The 18,282-nt window shown below is 43.3% G+C and overlaps 1 protein-coding gene across 1 annotated transcript in view; it reads right to left on the bottom strand.

The window, feature by feature from the left end:
- SEMA5B (semaphorin 5B) overlaps positions 1-18,282 on the bottom strand; it is a 72,274-nt gene that overhangs the window by 13,485 nt on the left and 40,507 nt on the right. The window contains exons 9-11 of the mRNA XM_036742488.1: positions 8,103-8,238; positions 6,687-6,894; positions 5,258-5,465 (exon numbers count right to left, since the gene is read on the bottom strand). Coding sequence (XP_036598383.1) covers positions 5,258-5,465; positions 6,687-6,894; positions 8,103-8,238 — 552 coding nt within the window. The remainder of the gene's footprint in view (positions 1-5,257; positions 5,466-6,686; positions 6,895-8,102; positions 8,239-18,282) is intronic.

Below are 18,282 nucleotides of genomic sequence, written 5' to 3'. Positions count from 1 at the left end.
ACATAAGAAGAGTATTCAACATAAAACCATAAATTTTCACTTCATGCTATTTTTAAAAAAAAAACTATGTAATCAATACTACACGTCATTTTCAAAGCTGCCCTGCTTTTCTGTTCTTCCTTCTAAATTTTCTTTTGTTCTCTGATGTGCACTTTTATTATTTTTCTCCTTACTGCTTCTAAGACAAAAAAAAATAAGAATAACTGCTGTTTACCTTTTGAAGCCCCCCTAAGCTTGGCCCCAATCTACCTTTCCAGCCTCTTTGGAATGTTAGCTGGCCCAAGCATACCCTGCCCCCCCCCCAATGTGATCCAATGGAGCTGACACGTAACATTCCATCTCCCCGCTCCATAATTTTGCACTGGTTGTCTCCCATATCTGAAATGCACTCCCTTCTCACCTCTACCCCAGAGAGTCTTTTTCTTCCTTTAAGACTCAGTTCAAGGGGCAGCTAGATGGTTCAGTGGATAGAGCACTGGCTCTGGAGTCAGGAGGACCTGAGTTCAAATGTGGCCTCAGATACTTACTAGCTGTGTGACCCTGGGCAAGTCACTTAACTTTGACTGCCTCCAAAGGAAAAAAAGACTGCATTCAAGCATGACCCGTGGCATGGAGCTCTTTTTGATACCTCTAAGATACTAATGTCCCCACTAACTCCTTCATATTTCACAACTCTGTATTTATCTGCATTTATTCGCTTTAGATTTCTTTTGTCATGCCTTTGTCTTCCCATTAGAACAAAAACTCCTTGAAAGTAGAGATTATTTGATTCTTTGTATTTGTATTCCCAGCACCTAGTATAGCACCTGGTACACAGTAGGTGCTTAAAAAATGTTTGTCCATTGATTACTTCATCCATGTCACACAACTAGTAAATATCTTGGGTGGGATTAGAACCTAGGTCTTTCTAATTCCAGGTGGAGCCCTCTCTCCACATACAGCCCCCAATTCATATCCTGGTACTTTTTCCTTGATCTCCTTTTCCATGGGGGTTCCTTTATGATATATTTCTCCTTCTTAAAAAAGAAAATTAATTTTCACCTGACAGGTTTCAGCCAGGAGAGAGACACTGTCTACAGAAATGGATTAAATCAAGATTTATGGCCCATCACCACACACAGCAAGAAAAAGAGAGAATACAGATCCAGGGGTGTGAGAGGAGAATCCTTCCATGTTTCCACACTATTCACTGCTAATCCTTACGAAGAACTGGGAACCTCAGACACCTCTGGGTCTTTATTACTGCCCCCAGACCCTCAAAACGAGCTGCTCTGGCAGGGTGAGTGCTCCTGACGCCTCATTGGAAGGGAGACCAGTGATGCAGGAGGAGTGTGACAGGAAGATAACAAACAACAGGCTTTGAGATCAGACATGAGATCATAGATTTAAAGCTGGAAGGGATGTTAGAGGCCAAGTCCAGACCCTTCATTTTACAGGTGAGGAAACTGAGGGCCAGAAAGTTGAAGCATTTTGCTCAGGGTCACGCAACTAGTAAGTATCTGAGGTAGAATCTGAACCCACGTCTGCCTGACTCCAAGTCAAGGACTCTACCAACTACAATTTCCTGGTGATGAAGGACATGACCAGGGGCACACTGGGGTCAGCTCGAATTGGGCTCGAGAGAGACATTTGTTTGATGTTCAGTGTGGCATTTATACCCCAGAAATCTGCAACACTACAAATCAGGGCTTGATTTATTGTCTTGTTAATTACCTAGACTTAAGAAGGTGATGGAGAAAATGAATAAGTTAGAATAATTTATTAATAGTTAATAACAATTGTTTACATTATAATACATATACTAGAAACAATATTACATAATACCAACATGATTGTATAATATAATGCATAATAATGATCAATAAAATAAATAAAAAGTTAATAATGCAGATTAAACTTAAAACTATGGACATTTTTTTTCCTCTGGAGGGCTGACTGTTAAGCATTTAACCAGCGCTGCATCACCAGTTACCTTGTGGATACTTCTACCTGGATGTCCCAGAGACATCTCAAACTCAACCTGTCCAGAACCGAACTCATATTGTTCCCTCCAAATCCTGTCCTCTTCTAAACTTCCTATTTTTGTCAAAGGAACCACCATTGGTAGGACCCATGGGAAGAGGGATGCTGCTGTCGTCCTCTGTCTTACTCTGAATCCCTGTCTGTAGCCCTCACTACCCCAAAGAGCCCCGTGACTATTGTTCCATGTGCCCTATGGAATCTGGTGTAAGGATTCACAAACAGATGGCCTGAATTAGAATTCTGACTCAACCACCTAGCACCTGAGTCTCTTAAGTAGAATGTAAAATGTGAGGGTTGTGTGACTTTTAAGATCCTTCCCAACCATGTGTCTACAATCCCACGCTATAGAAACCAGAGGCCTTTGCAGCACTGCAGCTCGTACATGCGTGAGTCACATGTAGCTGCGACTCTGGAGTTTTAATAGTGCTGTGGTAGCTTCTCTCCTATGAGTTGTAGGATCATAGATTTAGAGCTGGAAGAAACCCGAGAGGTAGCAGCATAGCCTAGCACAGTGCCTGGTACACAGTAATTGCTTAATAAATGTTTGTTCCTTCACCTTGCAAAATCTAACTCTTCATTTTACAGATGAAGAACTAAGTCCTAGAAGTTACATGACTTATCCAAAGTCACACACTTGGAGCAAATGGGAGATACAGGCTTTGAACTCAGATCCTGTCCCTCCCAATACGGTTCTTTTCCCACCATCCCATGCACGTATGGTCATTTGGTCTCCTACAGGACATACCATCATCTCTGTTTCCTGATCACCCCCTGACTGGTTCCTGAGTCTTAGCATGAGACATGGGTAAAAAGAAATCTGGCTTCCTTGTTGTGGTAAATGATTTGTGTAGATTAAACTTTTCTAAGAAGCGGTGATTACTTTGGAAACATTCTTATTCACCATGGCATCCATTTTCCTATTTTTTCAGCATGAACAATTTATTTAAATAGGTTGTTTTGGAGCTGCAATGATTTATACATCTTTCTTCTGCTTGTCATCTTTTCTTTTAATATGGTATTTATTTTGACATTTGTTCTAACTAGTCAATGGTTTGACGAGCTCATAGAGATTTGATTCTGAGAAGGACCAGGCACATTGATTCATGCAAAATTTTTTATTAATTTTACTTTAAAATAAAACTGTTGATCCTCTCTCTAATTTCTTTGCCTTATCGATGAAAAAAAGGCAGTGGGTCATTGACGCAACTTTGTCCTTTGAGGTATTTTTAAATTCATGTCCTTCTAATGCTTTAGTAGTAATTTCACGTCTATTAAGAGACAACCGGGGCAGCTAGGTGGTGCAGTGGATAGAACACTGGGCCAGGAGTCAGTTCAAATCCAGCCTTAGATACTTGCTAGCTGTGTGACCCTGGGCAAGTCACTTAACCCTGTTTGCCTCAGTTTCCTCATCTGTAAAATGAGCTGGAGAAAGAAGGAAATGGCAAACCACTCCAGTATCTTTGCCAAGAAAACCCCACATGGGATCATGACTGAACAATAAGAAGAAGAGACAACCAGTTTCGTTTTTTGTGATGCTTTTGGTTCTCCCCGCCCCCCCCCCCATCCAATACCTTCAGGGTTCCTCTCAAAGAAAGTATTCATGGCATACAGAGGCATAAGAATTCCAACAATTAGCAGGAAGCATCTGGTGTCTTCCATTTCTTGATCCAAGCTCATATTTTCCAACATATTTTTTTGCCACCCTCCCTGGTGCCCAGCTTTAAATCAACATCACAGGGCAGCAAGGTGTAGGCTGACTTAGTTTGGAAGAGCTGGTAAAGGTCTTCATAGGACTCACTCACTTCTTCGCTTTCTTCAATGGATGCTTATGAATGAGAATTATGTTTGTAGCAGTGCATTTGCTTACATTTATTGGGAACTCTTATGAAGCACGATAACTGAGTATCCCATGATACGATGTCTCTTGTTGCCTCTGTGAACAATAGGGGGCCCACGTCTGCCAACACCTTTGCTCACCTCTTTGAGAAATGAGACAGGTGCTGATTCACTCAATTCTGTGACTGCTTTTGAGCTCTGTTCTACAAATGAAGAAACTGAGGACTACCTGCAAGTTATCCTTCCATTTTGCTGAAATTCATTTATGCCTTTGGATTTCATTTACATTTTTCAAATAAATACATTTACTTTTTTTCATTCATTATGTCATATATTGACATAAGAATGTCAATATGGGCAGGATTAATCTCTTCCTGTAGAGGATCAAACTGGACACATGAAAAGTATCAACGGTCAGACTAACATGGTCCAAAAGCACGTGTGATTATTCCTCCCCCCCTCCCCCTCCACTTTCTGCCCCTCTGCCACTGTCCTTTTGGAAGCAGAAGGGTACCGCCCAGAACTGAAGGTAATTCTGTATTTTTGCATATTTAACGGGTCGCTAAATATTCATCACCCGGTGGCCAAATTTCTGATGATGACTCTCTTCCTCCTTAACTAGCCTCGGACTACTTAACGCATCCCTGCTCCCCCCTCTAGGTAAAAAAGGGATAAAAATCTACTCTCAGATCGTGACCAAGAATCCAATAAAACAAAGCATGTCTGTGAGGGTCACCCATTCTCTAGAAGAAGTGCAGGGAGAGAATTATAATGATAATGTTTATATAAACATATACATATATATGTATATTTATATATATATGTGTATATATATATAATATGTATGTATGTATAACCTACTATGTGCCAGGCACAGCGCTAAATGCTTTACAAATATTACCTCGTCTAATCTTCACAACAGCCCTATCAGGTGGATGCTTCTATAATCCTCATTGTTATAGTTAGGGAAACTGAACTCAAGTCTTCCTAACTCCAGGCCCAGGATTTTATCCATTGGGCCACCTAGATGCCTAGCTAATATTTATATCACTTTAAGGTTTTGGGGGGAGGCAATCAGGGTTAAGTGACTTGCCCAGGGTCACACAGCTAGTAAGTGTCTAAGGCAGGATTTGAACTCTGGTCTTCCTGTCTCCAAACCCAGCAGATTATAAATTACATCACCAACTACCTCCTGTTTGGATTTCAAAGCCCCCTGCCCAGCCTTTTACTGGGATAAAGGGAAAGAAGAAAAGTAACCAGAATGAATTCAAGATGTCCCAAAGCCTTAATGATAGCAGCTGATAACACTGAGAAACACCGGAAATTAACGTCTGTTCCAGATCTGTGAAGACGGGAGCCCCCGACCCCCAGTCCCTTTGCCCTGGATTCCCCGGCTTACCCCTGGGTGCGGTAGGCGGCGCACCTTTCCAGCGGGATCCTCAACACCCCGTCGTTCAGCCCCACAAAGAGCACGCGGGCACTGTGAAGAATGCGTAGACTACGCAGAGGCTCCCGACGCCCAGGAGGCAGCACCTGCAGCTCCTCCAGGTAGCAGCCCCGGAGGCTGCGGCTGGCTGTGGACAGCGCCTTGAGGACTGTGCCCGACTCTGAGAGGGAGGCAGAGACCACCGTCAGATTTCTCTAACTACTACCTAGAACTTCTTTGAATAGGGAAGGGACGTTGCCCAACAGCGTCCTCTCTGCTCTGAGACCGACTGGCGTGCCCACCTAAGGGTGTGGATGGAGAAGGAGAGGCCTCCCTAAGGACGGGGGCAGAGTGATGCCGGTCCCACACACACCTGCCTGCTTGCCCACACACACTGCATCTGTCTGTCTCTGATACAGACACTGGATCCCTTAGCTTTCCCCCAGGCACTCTGCTTTCTCAGGTGGAGACTAGGACTCAGAACTACACCAATCAGATTTTTTAACAAGTCTTTTAGGGCCTTTTCCTCATTGATTTACAAATGCAAACATCACTGTTTGTAAAGGCACCACAATCCAAAGCTGCATGCAGGTCCAAGACCCATTCTTTACAAACTCCCATGGTTCTGGTCCCCTGATCAAAGACCTCCCAAATCTTTGGGTTCCAAGTTGACCATAGTCTCTCAAAATCAATCACTTCCTCATGGATGTACACTGACTCTCAGCCACATAATACATTTGTTCATTCTCTCTCCCACCTCTCCCTCTCTCTCATTCTTTCTTCTCCCTCTCCCTCCCTTTCTCTCTCCTTCCTTCTCCTCTTTCTCTCCCTCTCTCTCCCTTACTCCCTCCTTCTCTCCCTCCCTCCCTGTCTCTTTCTTCCTCCCTTCTCCCTCCCCTTCTCTCTCCATGTTTTCTCCCTCTCTCCTCTCTCCCTCCCCCTCCCCCTCTTTTCTCTCCTTCCCTCTCTCCTTTTTCTCCACTCCCTCCCTTCCTCTCTCTCTCATTACTCTCTCTCCCTTTCTCCTTTCCCTCCCTCCCTCTTTTTCTACTCTCTCTCTTATTCTCACTCCTCTCTTTCTCCCCTATCTCTCTCCCCTCTTTCCTTCCCTGTCTTTCCCCCCTCTTCTTTTTCTCCCTCACTCCCAGTCTCTCTCTCCACTTCTTTCTGTTTCTTTCACTCAATCATTGCTCCCCACACATCACAAACACCCCTATCTGGGTCTCACTACCACTGAGACATGACTCTTGGTCACCATCATACAAGGAACATAGCAACACTCTTTAAATAGTCCAAGGGTGTGGTTCATTAAGTCAGACAGCTACACAAATGTTGCATCTTCTCTGCAAAGTCATCTGCTTTCCCTGGAGATACTCAGCCTTAACACAGAGGAGGGTCTCACCGGTGCCAATGTAAAGCACATGGTAGAGGGTGTCCTTGCCCTGTACGAGATCCACCACCAAGTGAGAGAAGCGGACACTATCCTGTGTGATACAGGGGTCTGGGGTCACAGGCTGAACCACCTCACTCATCAGGAACAGACGCTGGGCATCCTGCAGACTCCTCTCTGTCAGGTTCTCATTGGGGCCAACATCTCGCAAGGTCCCACACTGAGAATCAGAAGTAGAGAGTCACACACCCATAAGTCCCACTCAGGACCCTCACAGTTATCCACATCCAGTCCCAACCCTCCTTGTCTCTAGTTCCATGAATCTCTAATATGGTCCTTTTTGAGACCCAAACAATCTAGCGCCAGGGGTGGGGAAATCTGTGGCCTCGAGGTCACATGTGGCTCACTAGATCCTCAAGTACAGTCCACTGAATTCAAACTTCACAGAACAAATCCTTTTATTAAGGGTATTTGTTCTGTGAAGTTTGGATTCAAAGAGCCACATTTGAGGACCTTGAGGGCCACATTTGGCCTCAAGGCCATAGGTTCATCAACCCTGACTAGTCAATCAAGATGTATCAGGAGGATCCTGGATAAATTATACACAGCCTCAGTCCTGGCCAGTTTTACCATAAATCCCCTTCAGCTTAATGAGGTCCACCTATTGTCCCTCAGGCCCTTCCTAGAAATGATATCATTCCATTGGTAGATAAGGAAAAATGAGCCAGTGAAGATGAAGACAGTGCCTAAAAACTAGGTTAGGGGTTGGGATTTTATATAACAGGGAAGAGGTAGTAGTAGGAAGAGGGGAGAAATTCATTGGGGGCTGGAAAATTCATCTGTCCTAGGATAACAAAGAGTATGCTGCCAAAGATTCTGTTGTCAGGCCCATTCCTCTACTTTCTACAGATGCTGAAAGAGCCAAGCCCCCCTATCCCTACCTCTGAGTGGGAGCTGGAAATTTGGATGAGAGTCAGAAAATCTTAGTCCTAATCTTGACTCTGCTACTAACAAGTGAAACCTTGGACAAATCATTTCACCTCTCTGGGCCTCAGTTTCCTCATCTGTAAAATGAGGGGGTTGGATTAGATAACTTCTAAGATGCCTATAAAACCAACATTTTATAGGTCTATAATTTTAAAGTTCCCAGCCAAACCAATTAAGCTATTTCTCATTTTCTTCCCTACCAACTCCATTCCTTTCTTCATGCCGGTGAGGGAGATGACAGTCCCATCAAAAATGGGCATTGACATTCTTTAGTAACCCAGTTCTGGTCACCTTAAGATACTCACTTTTGCTCCACTAAATTAAAAATGGCCCCTTCCCCATGATACCCAATAACCACAGAGAAAGAGTTTAGGGATTGCATTTGAGGTTGGGGTGATCGGGGATGAGGGGTGGGAGTGGAGAGCAGAAGGGCAACCATACCTGAAAATTGGGGATAGGGTTGGCAATGGGGAGCCAGGCAGCCCTTGGATTCTCCTGGTAGCGGAAGGGGCCATTGAAGGCCTGGGAGATGGCACTGAGGTTGAAGGCGCAGACAGCAGAAGCAGCGATGCTATTTCTGGAAGGGAGAGGAGGTGGGTGGAATTCACTGCAGGCACGTCTCCCTCACCCCTTCCCTTCCATGTTGGGATTAAAAAGTCAGCTGTGAGCATTTAGTAAGCATTTGGTTGTTCCAAGTCCTCTCCTGCCTACCCTACTGTTTCAGTGTCTTCGAAGGTCATGCCAGTTCTGGCCAACTGAATCTGGTCCAGTGATGGACCACGTGTCTGTCGTGTGAGATCTTTGAGAGTGGGGGCTGTCTTTTGTTTTTCTTTGTATCCCCAGCACTTAGCAGAGTGCCTGGTACATATTTGGTGCTTAATAAATGCTTATTGATTGACAGACACATATATGGGTTATATGTGTACATATACATATATGGACATACACATACATGTTATGTGTGTATGCATGTATGTAGGTGTATATTATATATACTAAACTGTGCATCTCTCTCCCAAAAGAATATAAACTCCTTAAGAACAAGGTTATGTTTCTTTTCTTTCTCATTGTATCACTAGGGCCTAGCACAATGCCTGGCACATAGTAGGTACTTACTGACTATTGACTCGCTGGCTAAAAAGTGAGGAACACACACAGTCTTATCTTGGAAGTTCCTAGTCTAATGGGTAAAATAGGCAATACAAGATATATTATAGATTTAGAGCTGTAAGGGACCCCAGAGACCACCTAATCCATTCTACAGATGAGGAAACTGAGTCTTGTCACCAGAAGGCTGGCCACCTGGGGATGTGTTTTAGCTACAGTGGATCATGAAGGCTGTCTATATAGAATGCAGGGGAGATGCCATTCACTGGTGGCATGGGAACCCCATGCCAATGAAAATCATGATTCTTTTCAATAACAAAGAACGTGGCCAGCACCTGCTGAGCTAGGTATCGCCCCACCTAGCTGCCTCTGAGGAACAGACATAGTCCTAACTGGGAAGTCCCCAATCTAATGGGGAAAATGGGATATACTGGATATATCAAAGCTCTAAAGCTGGAAGGGAACTCAGAGAACACCTAAGCCAATCTCCTCATTCTGCAAATGAGGAAACTGAGACCGGGGGTCAAAAAACATTTAGTGAGGCCCTATGCTAGGAGGGAGATAGAAGTCATATGGAATGGTCCCTGCCCTCAGGGAGCTTATCCTCTAGATGTGCAATGACACAAAACAAGATGACAATATAGTTAAATGACACTTTCATGGTACACATCCTTGGGAGATATCAACAAGCATTTACTAGCGCACTCTCAACTCTTGAAACTACATTGTAAACAGTTTTTGCCCCTATTACTTGGGCACAGGTCACCCCTCCCCCCACCCCCGCAGAAGGCAGCTCCTTGAGGCCAGGAAATATTTGATGTTTTGTCTTCATACCCTCATTACCTAGCGTGGTGCCCTGCAAAGAGTAGGCATTTAACAAATGCTGGTTGACGTAAATTACTTAACTTCTACTGTGTACCCAGTACCAGGGTACCCCAGCTGTTGGGGAGTCATATCCAGGGCTTTGTCTTTTCACATGGTTGAGTGTGAAGGGGTGTGTGGGTGTATGTGCATGTGTGTGTGTGTTCATGTACAGGAATTCACACATTCTAAGATGTGCCCCGGAAAACTAGAATGTTTACAAAGGAGCTGTAGGCGAAGGATGGGGAAGGATCTAAAAACCACATCCTGGAAAAAACACTTATAAGGATTGAGGGTATTTAGCTTGAAAAAGAGAAAATTATGAGGAGACTGACAGCTATCTGCAAATATTTGAAGGTGTGAGCTACATAAGAGAGAAGAGAGATGTTTTCCAGTCATCCAGAAATCCAGATGATTAACTAATGGGTAATAACTATATATAATATATATAACTCTTTAACTATATCTAATAACTATATATATATATGTATACATAGTTGTTTTTGCTGTTCAGTTGTGTTTTAAACTCCTTGTGATCCTATTTTCTCGTCAAAGAACCTGGAGTGGTTTGTCATTTCCTTCTCCAGCTCATTTTACAGATGAGGAAACTGAGGCAAGCAAGGTTAAGGGACTTGGCCAAGGTCATACAGTTACCGCGTATCTGAGATCAGATTTGAAGTCAGGAAGATGAGTCTTCCTGACTCTGGACCTGGCCACTGCACCACCTAGGGGGGTATGTGTGTATGTACTGAGCCACCTAGTCGCCACATATAAATATATTTATTTATTTTACATTTGTATATCTTTAGGCTGTAGAAAGGGCTTTCTACAGATTATCTCATTTGATCCCCACAACAACTCTTGGGAAGTAGATACTATTATTATCCCCATTTTATGAATGGAGAAACTGAGGCTGAGAGAGGCTAAGGAGACTTGCCCAAATCCCACAGCTAATAACTATGTGGTGCAGGGTTCAAACTCTGGTCTTCCCCACTCCAAGCCCACCAGTCTATCCTCCCCTTACATCACTCAGCTGCCTCTGCAGAGAAGCAGCCCACCTAGCATTAGGCTCTGACAGCTGGAAGGCATCAGATATCATCTACTCCACCCCTCCCTCCCCCATTTAGCTGATGAGGCCCAGAGGCAAAGTAAGGTGTCACCCAGTTGTGTGATTTGTCCTTTGTTCTGGAAGAGGACCATGACATCAGGGAAGTGATGCCATGACCGGCAGGTGAATTGGATTTAAGTGAGGCAGGGCTATGCAAAACCACCAGCCTTGCTTTCTCCTCTGGAGCCATCTGGGTCTAGTGGCCAGATATTCATCAGGATGACTATAGAGATGGCCCAGGATGCATTGGTCAGTAACCGTAGTTACTGAAGAAGGAAGGACTAGAAGCCAAGGTTCCTGACTCTTGGACTACTATTGCAGATACTACAGAATCTCAGCATAAGAAAGACCTTTTCAATGAATACAACAGCTGGTCAGTGGACCAGGCTGCCAAAGGAGGGACTGGGCACCCCTTCACTTTAAGTCTTTTAAATATATATATATATATATACATATACACACACACAGACACACACAATTATATATGTGTGTGTATATATATACACATTCTATATAATTTATTTATTTTTAACATTTGAAAAAAATTGAGTTCCAAATCCTCTACCTCTCACTTTAAGACTTTAAGCTGGATATCTTGGCTGTTGAAAGATGGATTCCTCCCTGAGTGGAAAATTGCTTTAAATGGTCTCTCAACTCCCTCCCAACTCTAAAACTTTGTGACACCATGCTTCCATAGCAAGCAATTCACATACATGTCTATGATTAGAATTACGTATTTTTATAGTTCTACACAGACAAAATTATTACAGTTTTTTTGAATTTTGTATCTATAATTAAAGTCAGTGTCAAATGTTTCCCTTCGTACCACACAGGGTTTCATTTTCATCCTACACGCATATGTGCATGATAACTCACATAACCCAAAGGTCTTTGATCTGGCTCTTTGACCACTGTACCCCTTCTGTCCCTACCCCAAGAACAGCTTGGGGCCTAAGCTCCAATCAGGCAGCCTGGGACAGCAGGAAGAATTCTGGAGAGAGAGTCAGAAGACCTGGGTTTAAATCCTAGCTCAGCTCTTTGCCAGCTCACGTCAGTTCTCTGTGCCTCAGTTTCCTCATCTGTAAGCTTAGGAGGTTGAATGGATTATATCTAAGACCCCATACTGGCTCTCAAATCCTAGGAGCCTTTGTTCCCCTGAGCGGCCCAACATCATCCGGGCCTCTTGCTGGGTTGTTTTGTTTTCCTAATATTTCCCTGCATCCTGGTAGAAATCCAACTTGGTCCTAGTGAAGGACGTGTCTGACATCGTATTAGAGATAGGGACTGAACCTGGGATTTCACTGGTATAGGGAGCTCCCAGGTGAGGAAACTCCCTTCACTAATAAGGGCTGGCATGTTCTCTGAAACTCATGACCCTAGAGAGTTACCTGGAACTGAAGTGCCAAAAAGGCCTATCTGGAGTTGCCTTGGAACCAGATTAAAATGCAATTGGAAAATATTTAGCAAAATAAATAAAAATACAATTCTGTTTTGTTATTCAGTCATTTAAGTCTCTTCATGACCCCATTTGGGGTTTTCTTGGCAAAGATACTAGAGTAGTTTGCCATTTCCTTCTCCAGCTCATTTTACAGATGAGGAAACTGAGGCAAACAGAGTTAAATGACTTACCCAGTGTCACACAGCTAGTAAGTGTCTGAGGCCAGATTTGAACTCAGAAAGATAAGTCTTCCTGACTCTAGGCCTGGCACTCTATCTACCGCACCACCTAGCTGCCCCCAAAACAGAACAGAATAGAGATAATGTTAACATATGGTTTTCTAAATCAATATGGACCCACAGGGATCCTTGAGTACAGTTTAGTGGCTCCTGTTTCTATCAAGTTTGACACCACTGACCTAGAAAACTAAAAGGTAAAGTGACTTGCCCAGGGTCACACAGCCAGTATGGGTCAAAGGCAGGACCTAACTTCAGGTCTTTCTGACTTAAAAACCAGCTCTCTACCATACTGCTGTAGTCCATTTACTAGGATTTTATTTAAAGTTTTTACATCAAAATTCATTAATGAAACTGGCTTAGGTCTTGAGACCATATTGGCCTCATAAAAGGTAAGCTGCTCTCCTTCTCAATTATTGAGAATAATTTGTGTAGCATAAGTTTTAATTATCTTTAAATGTTTGATAGAATTCATGTGGAAATCTGTCTGCCCCAGGGTATTTTCTCTCTTTTCTTTTTGGTAGATCCTTTATAGTCTGCTCAATTTAATTTTTCTGGGGCTCGGTTGTTTAGAATCTCTAGGTCATGTTCTGTTAATTTAAGTATTTTATATTCTTGTGGGTAATCACCCAATTCTTTTGAATTTGCGGTTTTGCTGAATATAATTGCATATAGGATTTTCTGATAATCCATCGTATTTTCTTCTCTGCTATGAATTCACCTTTATTCATTTTTTATTTTGATAATTTGATCCCCTCCCCTCTCTTTTTTGAATCAGATTAGCAAAAGTTAATCACTGTGAGTATCTTGGGTCTGAACCACCAATAGCTGCTTCCCTGCCTTAGGCCACATATTTCTATGGATTTTCTTCCTAAGAACAGGGCAAGGAGGAGGCCCAGACCTGGAATGATGGCATGGGGTGGAGAGAGGGAAATAGAATAAAGAGCAGGTACAGTGAGATCAGTATCTGGGAATCTGGAGGCAGAAGGAGGAGAGGTGGCTGGATTATTGCTTGGATTAGATGGCTAGGTGGTGCAGTGGATAGAGCGCCAGGCCTGGAGTCAGGAAGACCTGAGTTGAAATCTAACCTCAGACACTTACTAGCTGTGTAACCGTGGGCAAGTCACTTAACCCTGTTTGCATCACTTTCCTCATTTGTAAAATGAGCTGGGGAAGGAAATGGCAAACCACTCTAGTATCTTTGCCAAGAAAACCCCAAATGGGGTCACACACAACAACAGACAGACTCTGGGTCTTTGATCTATGGCTAGAAGAAAGCAGTAGAATCCTCCTTCTCTCCAATAGCATCTCGCCAGAATAAGAATTGATATGCATACAGGACTTTAGTATTGACAAACATAGGAGGTGTGAGAATTATCCCCAGATAAGGAAACAGGTTTGGATAAAACAATGTTTGGCTCATTGTCATTTAATTATTAAATGTTTCAAGCAGTACTGGAACTCAGGTCTCTTGATTCCATATCCAAGGCTTTTTGGACATTGCCTGGTAATAGGAAGAGCTTAATAAATGCTTGCTGATTGATAAGCAAACTGAAGCTGTTCCCAAGCCACAGTGCACAAAGCCTTCTATTCAAAACCATCCTGACAGGTACTTGGTGTGACAGGTAAAAAAATCTCCTTTTAGCAAATACCATTACAAAGCATAAGCCAGGAACTGCATGTATAGGCTGCCTTGAATTCCTCACCCTGGTTGGTTTTGTCCTCCTGCAGGTCCACAGGCTAGCCCCACTTAGGGACCAGCTCCTGACTGACTGTGGAGCTAAGAATGAAATGCCTTTGTATTTGAGGAAAAAAATCTCCACCTGACCCTGTCTTCTATGCTTCTCCATATGTTCCTGTCTGGGCCCCGCCTCCAACCATGTCTACCATCTGTTTCTGGCTTCTGCTTGACCCTGTCTGACTTCTGGGTATTGGTTTCCGACATGTGGCTTTCCCGAGCTGTGCTATGAGCAACTGAGTGGCCCAGTGGATAGCGTGCTGGGCCTGGAGTCAGAAAGACTCATCTTCCTGAGCTCAAATCTGGCCTCAGACACTTACTAGCTGTGTGACCCTGGGCAAGTCGCTTAACCTTGTTTGCCTCAGTTTCCTCATCTGTAAAATGAGCTGGAGAAGGAACTGGAAAACTACTCCAGTATCTTGGCCAAGAAAACCCCAAATGGGGTCACAAAGAGTTGGACATGACTGAAAAACAACAAGCTGTGCTGTTGGCTTTGAAATCAATCTCTGCCACTTACTACCTGGGTGACCTTAGGCAAATTCTCGTGCCTCTATTTTTTTCACATGTAAAATGAAGGGCCTGAGAGACTCCAGATGATCAATGGTGAAACACACTGCCCATCTCCTGATGGAGAGGAGATGGAATCAGGGTATAGAATGAACCGTGTTTTAAAAAACACAACCAATGTGGGAATTTGTTTTGTTTGACTATGTATATTTGTTAAAAAAAAAAAAGATTCTTTTCTTTTCTTTTTTCCAATAGAGGGAGAGTAGGATGGGTGAGAGGAAGGAAAAAAAAACATATTTTTGTTAGTTGAAAAAAATTTGATTTTTAAAAAATAAAGAGGCTAGACTGGGTGGCCCATGCAGTCCTTGCCACCCCGGACTCGGCCTTTCCAGACCTGCTCATGGCTTCTCTGGGTGTGGCCTTACTCCCAGACTGACCCGCCATGCCATCTACAGACCGCCTACCCTTACAAAGGAATCCTGTGTAAAGAAGATCTTTGGGTGTCTCCAGGGTGGCCCAGAACAAAAGGGCTTTGTCGATCTGGTTTCTAGAAATCCTCAACAATGACAGATCTGCAGTGCTGTCTTTGGTCCACAATCATTATCTGCCCTAGAGAGGCAGTGAGGTCCAGCGGGAAGATCACTGGATTGGGAGTCAGGAGATGGGTTCGAGTCTTGACTGTGTCCAGATTGAAACAGCACTGGACCTGGGTTCAAAGGGTGGAAGCCTGGGACAACAGAAAGAGTCCAGGAGTATGTAGGACCTGAGTTTGAATCCTAGCCCAGTCACACACTCCCTGTCTGAGGCTGGCCTCTCTGGGTGACTTCTCTAGCTTCCCTGGACCTCAGTTTCCTCTCCTATAAAATGAAGAGTGCGGACTAGACAGCCTCTGAGGTTCCTGCAATCTTAATGTCTATGGTACTGCAATAGTAAGCAGTAATATTGATTTTAAGATTTGATCCTTAACAACAATCCTGGGAGGTGGATTCTAATATTGTTCTCATTTTACAGATGGGGAAACTGAGGCAGGCAGTGGTGAAGTGACTTGTCCAGGGTCACACAGCTAATTAAGTACCTGAGATAGGTCTTCCAGATCTCAGGTCTTCTAGATACCAGGCCCAGCGCTCTATCCACTAAATCCCAACATAGATACTTATTATGTATGTGGCCATGGGTAAATCAATTAACCTCCTTGAGATTCTAATTCATTATCAGTAAAATGGGGATAATAATGCTTTTTAAAAAAAAATTATTACTTTTTTACATTCTTTAAAAAAAGTTTTGAGTGAGGTAATAATGTTTACAATAATCTGTCTCCCAGCGCTGTTGTGAGAAAAATGCTTCGTAAACTCCATAAATGGGAGCGTATTCTTTATAACAAAATTACCTGATTGAGCTATGGTTACTGGAGGAGGGGGTAGCTTCATCCTCTCAGAAGGGATTATCCATCCCCACTGCTCTACCACTGAAAACATGAGGGCTTCTTTTTCGACTCCATTGGAGAACATGGTGCCTATTTTCATGGGGCTCCCCTTCTAGAGGGGCTTGATCAGTTCTCTGAAGGACAACCATGCGATGCTGTGTGCTATGCACGCCCCTAAGTGTGTGGAGAAAGCTAGCCCCCTCAGCATGTCCCTTAATTTCCAGTGCCCGCACCCCCAGTGGGCGCTGAGCAGACTTTGGAGGTGAAATTGTTGTCTCCTCCACAGCTGAGCTTTCACCTGTTCCTGAGTAGCAGAACCCCTTTCTTCTTGTGTATTTCATCACCTAAATCTGCAGTGTCAACCTCAAACAGCAGGCTCGGGAGAGGCACTACACCACAAAGCTCCCTGTGGGCTACCTATAGGCTTAGAAAACCACATGTTAACATTATCTATATTCTATTATATTTTTATTTATTTTGGTATTTCCCAATTATATTTTAATCTTGTTCATGTTGGGCCGCAGGAAACACATTTGACACCATCAGTTTTCAAAATGTAGTCTGGGGATGCCTGTGGGCCCTCCCTCAAGGTCAAAACTATTTTCATAGGATGCCCTTTTCCAACGACCTATCTATTTGAGGCTGGATTTTCTTCATACACTTCAACCGGAAAAAAAACATATTGCAACAGATTAAATGCAAAATCACATAGGAGAATCCAGCTGTCTTCTATGAAGCCAGACAGCATAGGGATCTGCAAAAATATGTAAATTAATGCCACTCTCCCAATTGTTTTTTGTTTTGGAAAATGTAATTTTTTTCATTAAAAATGGTATGTAAACATTTGAATATTCAAATGGATTTACCATTGTTATTTTTAGATGAGTTACTATCTTAAAGTTTTATCATTTTTAATTTTAATTTGATAGATACAACTCACATAAACAAAAGCTCTTTGGGGTCCCCAATGATTTTTAAGAATGTAAAGGGATCATGAGACCAAAAAGTTGGAGAACCATTTGTCTAAATCAATCACTATAACTTCCCTGATTGCTCTTTACTGTTTGCTTTGATAAATATGTTGGCTTGCTATTCATGATGGACTTTTGTATAAAAAAGCATTTGATGGCAGGGAATGAAGCTTTTGTGGTTGTTCAGTTGTGTCCGATTCTTTGTAACCCTATTTGGGGTTTTCTTGGCAGAGATAGAGGAGCGGTTTGCCATTTCCTTCTCCAGCTCATCTTACAGATAAGGAAACTGAGGCAAACAAGGTTAAGTGACTTGCCCAGGGTCACATAGCTAGCAAGTATCTGAGGTCACATTTGAACTCAAATCTTCCTGACTCCAGCTCTATCCACTGTGCCACCTAGCTATCCCAGGGGAACTGAGCTAGCCAAGATTAAATTAACTGTTATCCTCTCAGCCTCGGACACTTAGACTGAAAATATCTGCTGTGTCATAGTTAGATATAATTCTAGCCCAAATAATCCTCTTGAAAATAGGAGACCAAAGGAGTGGTCATTCAGTCACCACCCCTGGTTCAAAGGTCTCTTAGCTCATCAGCAATGGCAGCTCTCTCCCTATAGTCAGCACAGATACATGGCTGTCCTTCAGGGAAACTGCCCAAGCCCATCCCTTTCACCTGGGGAGAGGGCTATATAATAAACACAGAGAGTATGCCTTTTCATCTTCTCTGGGCTAGGATCATCCTAGGTACTGAAAAGTGAACAGTATTACCTCTTGGAAGCTCAGTCAGCATGGAAAATCATGGAGTCTAAGAGTGAAAACACATGAATGGAGGTCTAACCTAACCTTCCATCTAATATGGGGTCCCCTCTACAACATTACTGACAGGTTACTGTATAAGTTTCTCCTTGAAAAGTTCCAGGGATGAGCAGTTCACTGACATACAGGGTGGCCTCTCCCATTATTGTACAGCTAAAATTCTCCCTTATAAAATGCCCAAATCTGTCTCCCTGAAACATCTACCCATCAGCCCTGGTTCTACTCAATGGAATAATAGAGAAGACATCTACTTCTTCCCACAGGCGCAGATAGAAGCAGAATGATGTAGCAAAAATAGCACTGGGCTTGGAGTCAGGGGACCTGAGTTCAAATGCCAGCTCCGATATGACTATGGGGGAAGAAAATGGCAAACCACTCCACTATCTTTGCCAAGAGAGTCCCAAATGGGGTCACGAAG

This window comes from Trichosurus vulpecula, chromosome 2, assembly GCF_011100635.1.
Source record: "Trichosurus vulpecula isolate mTriVul1 chromosome 2, mTriVul1.pri, whole genome shotgun sequence".
Classification (NCBI taxonomy): Eukaryota; Metazoa; Chordata; class Mammalia; order Diprotodontia; family Phalangeridae; genus Trichosurus; species Trichosurus vulpecula.
Note: the sequence above shows the minus strand (reverse complement) of the source record. Positions and strands in the feature narration are given on the sequence as shown.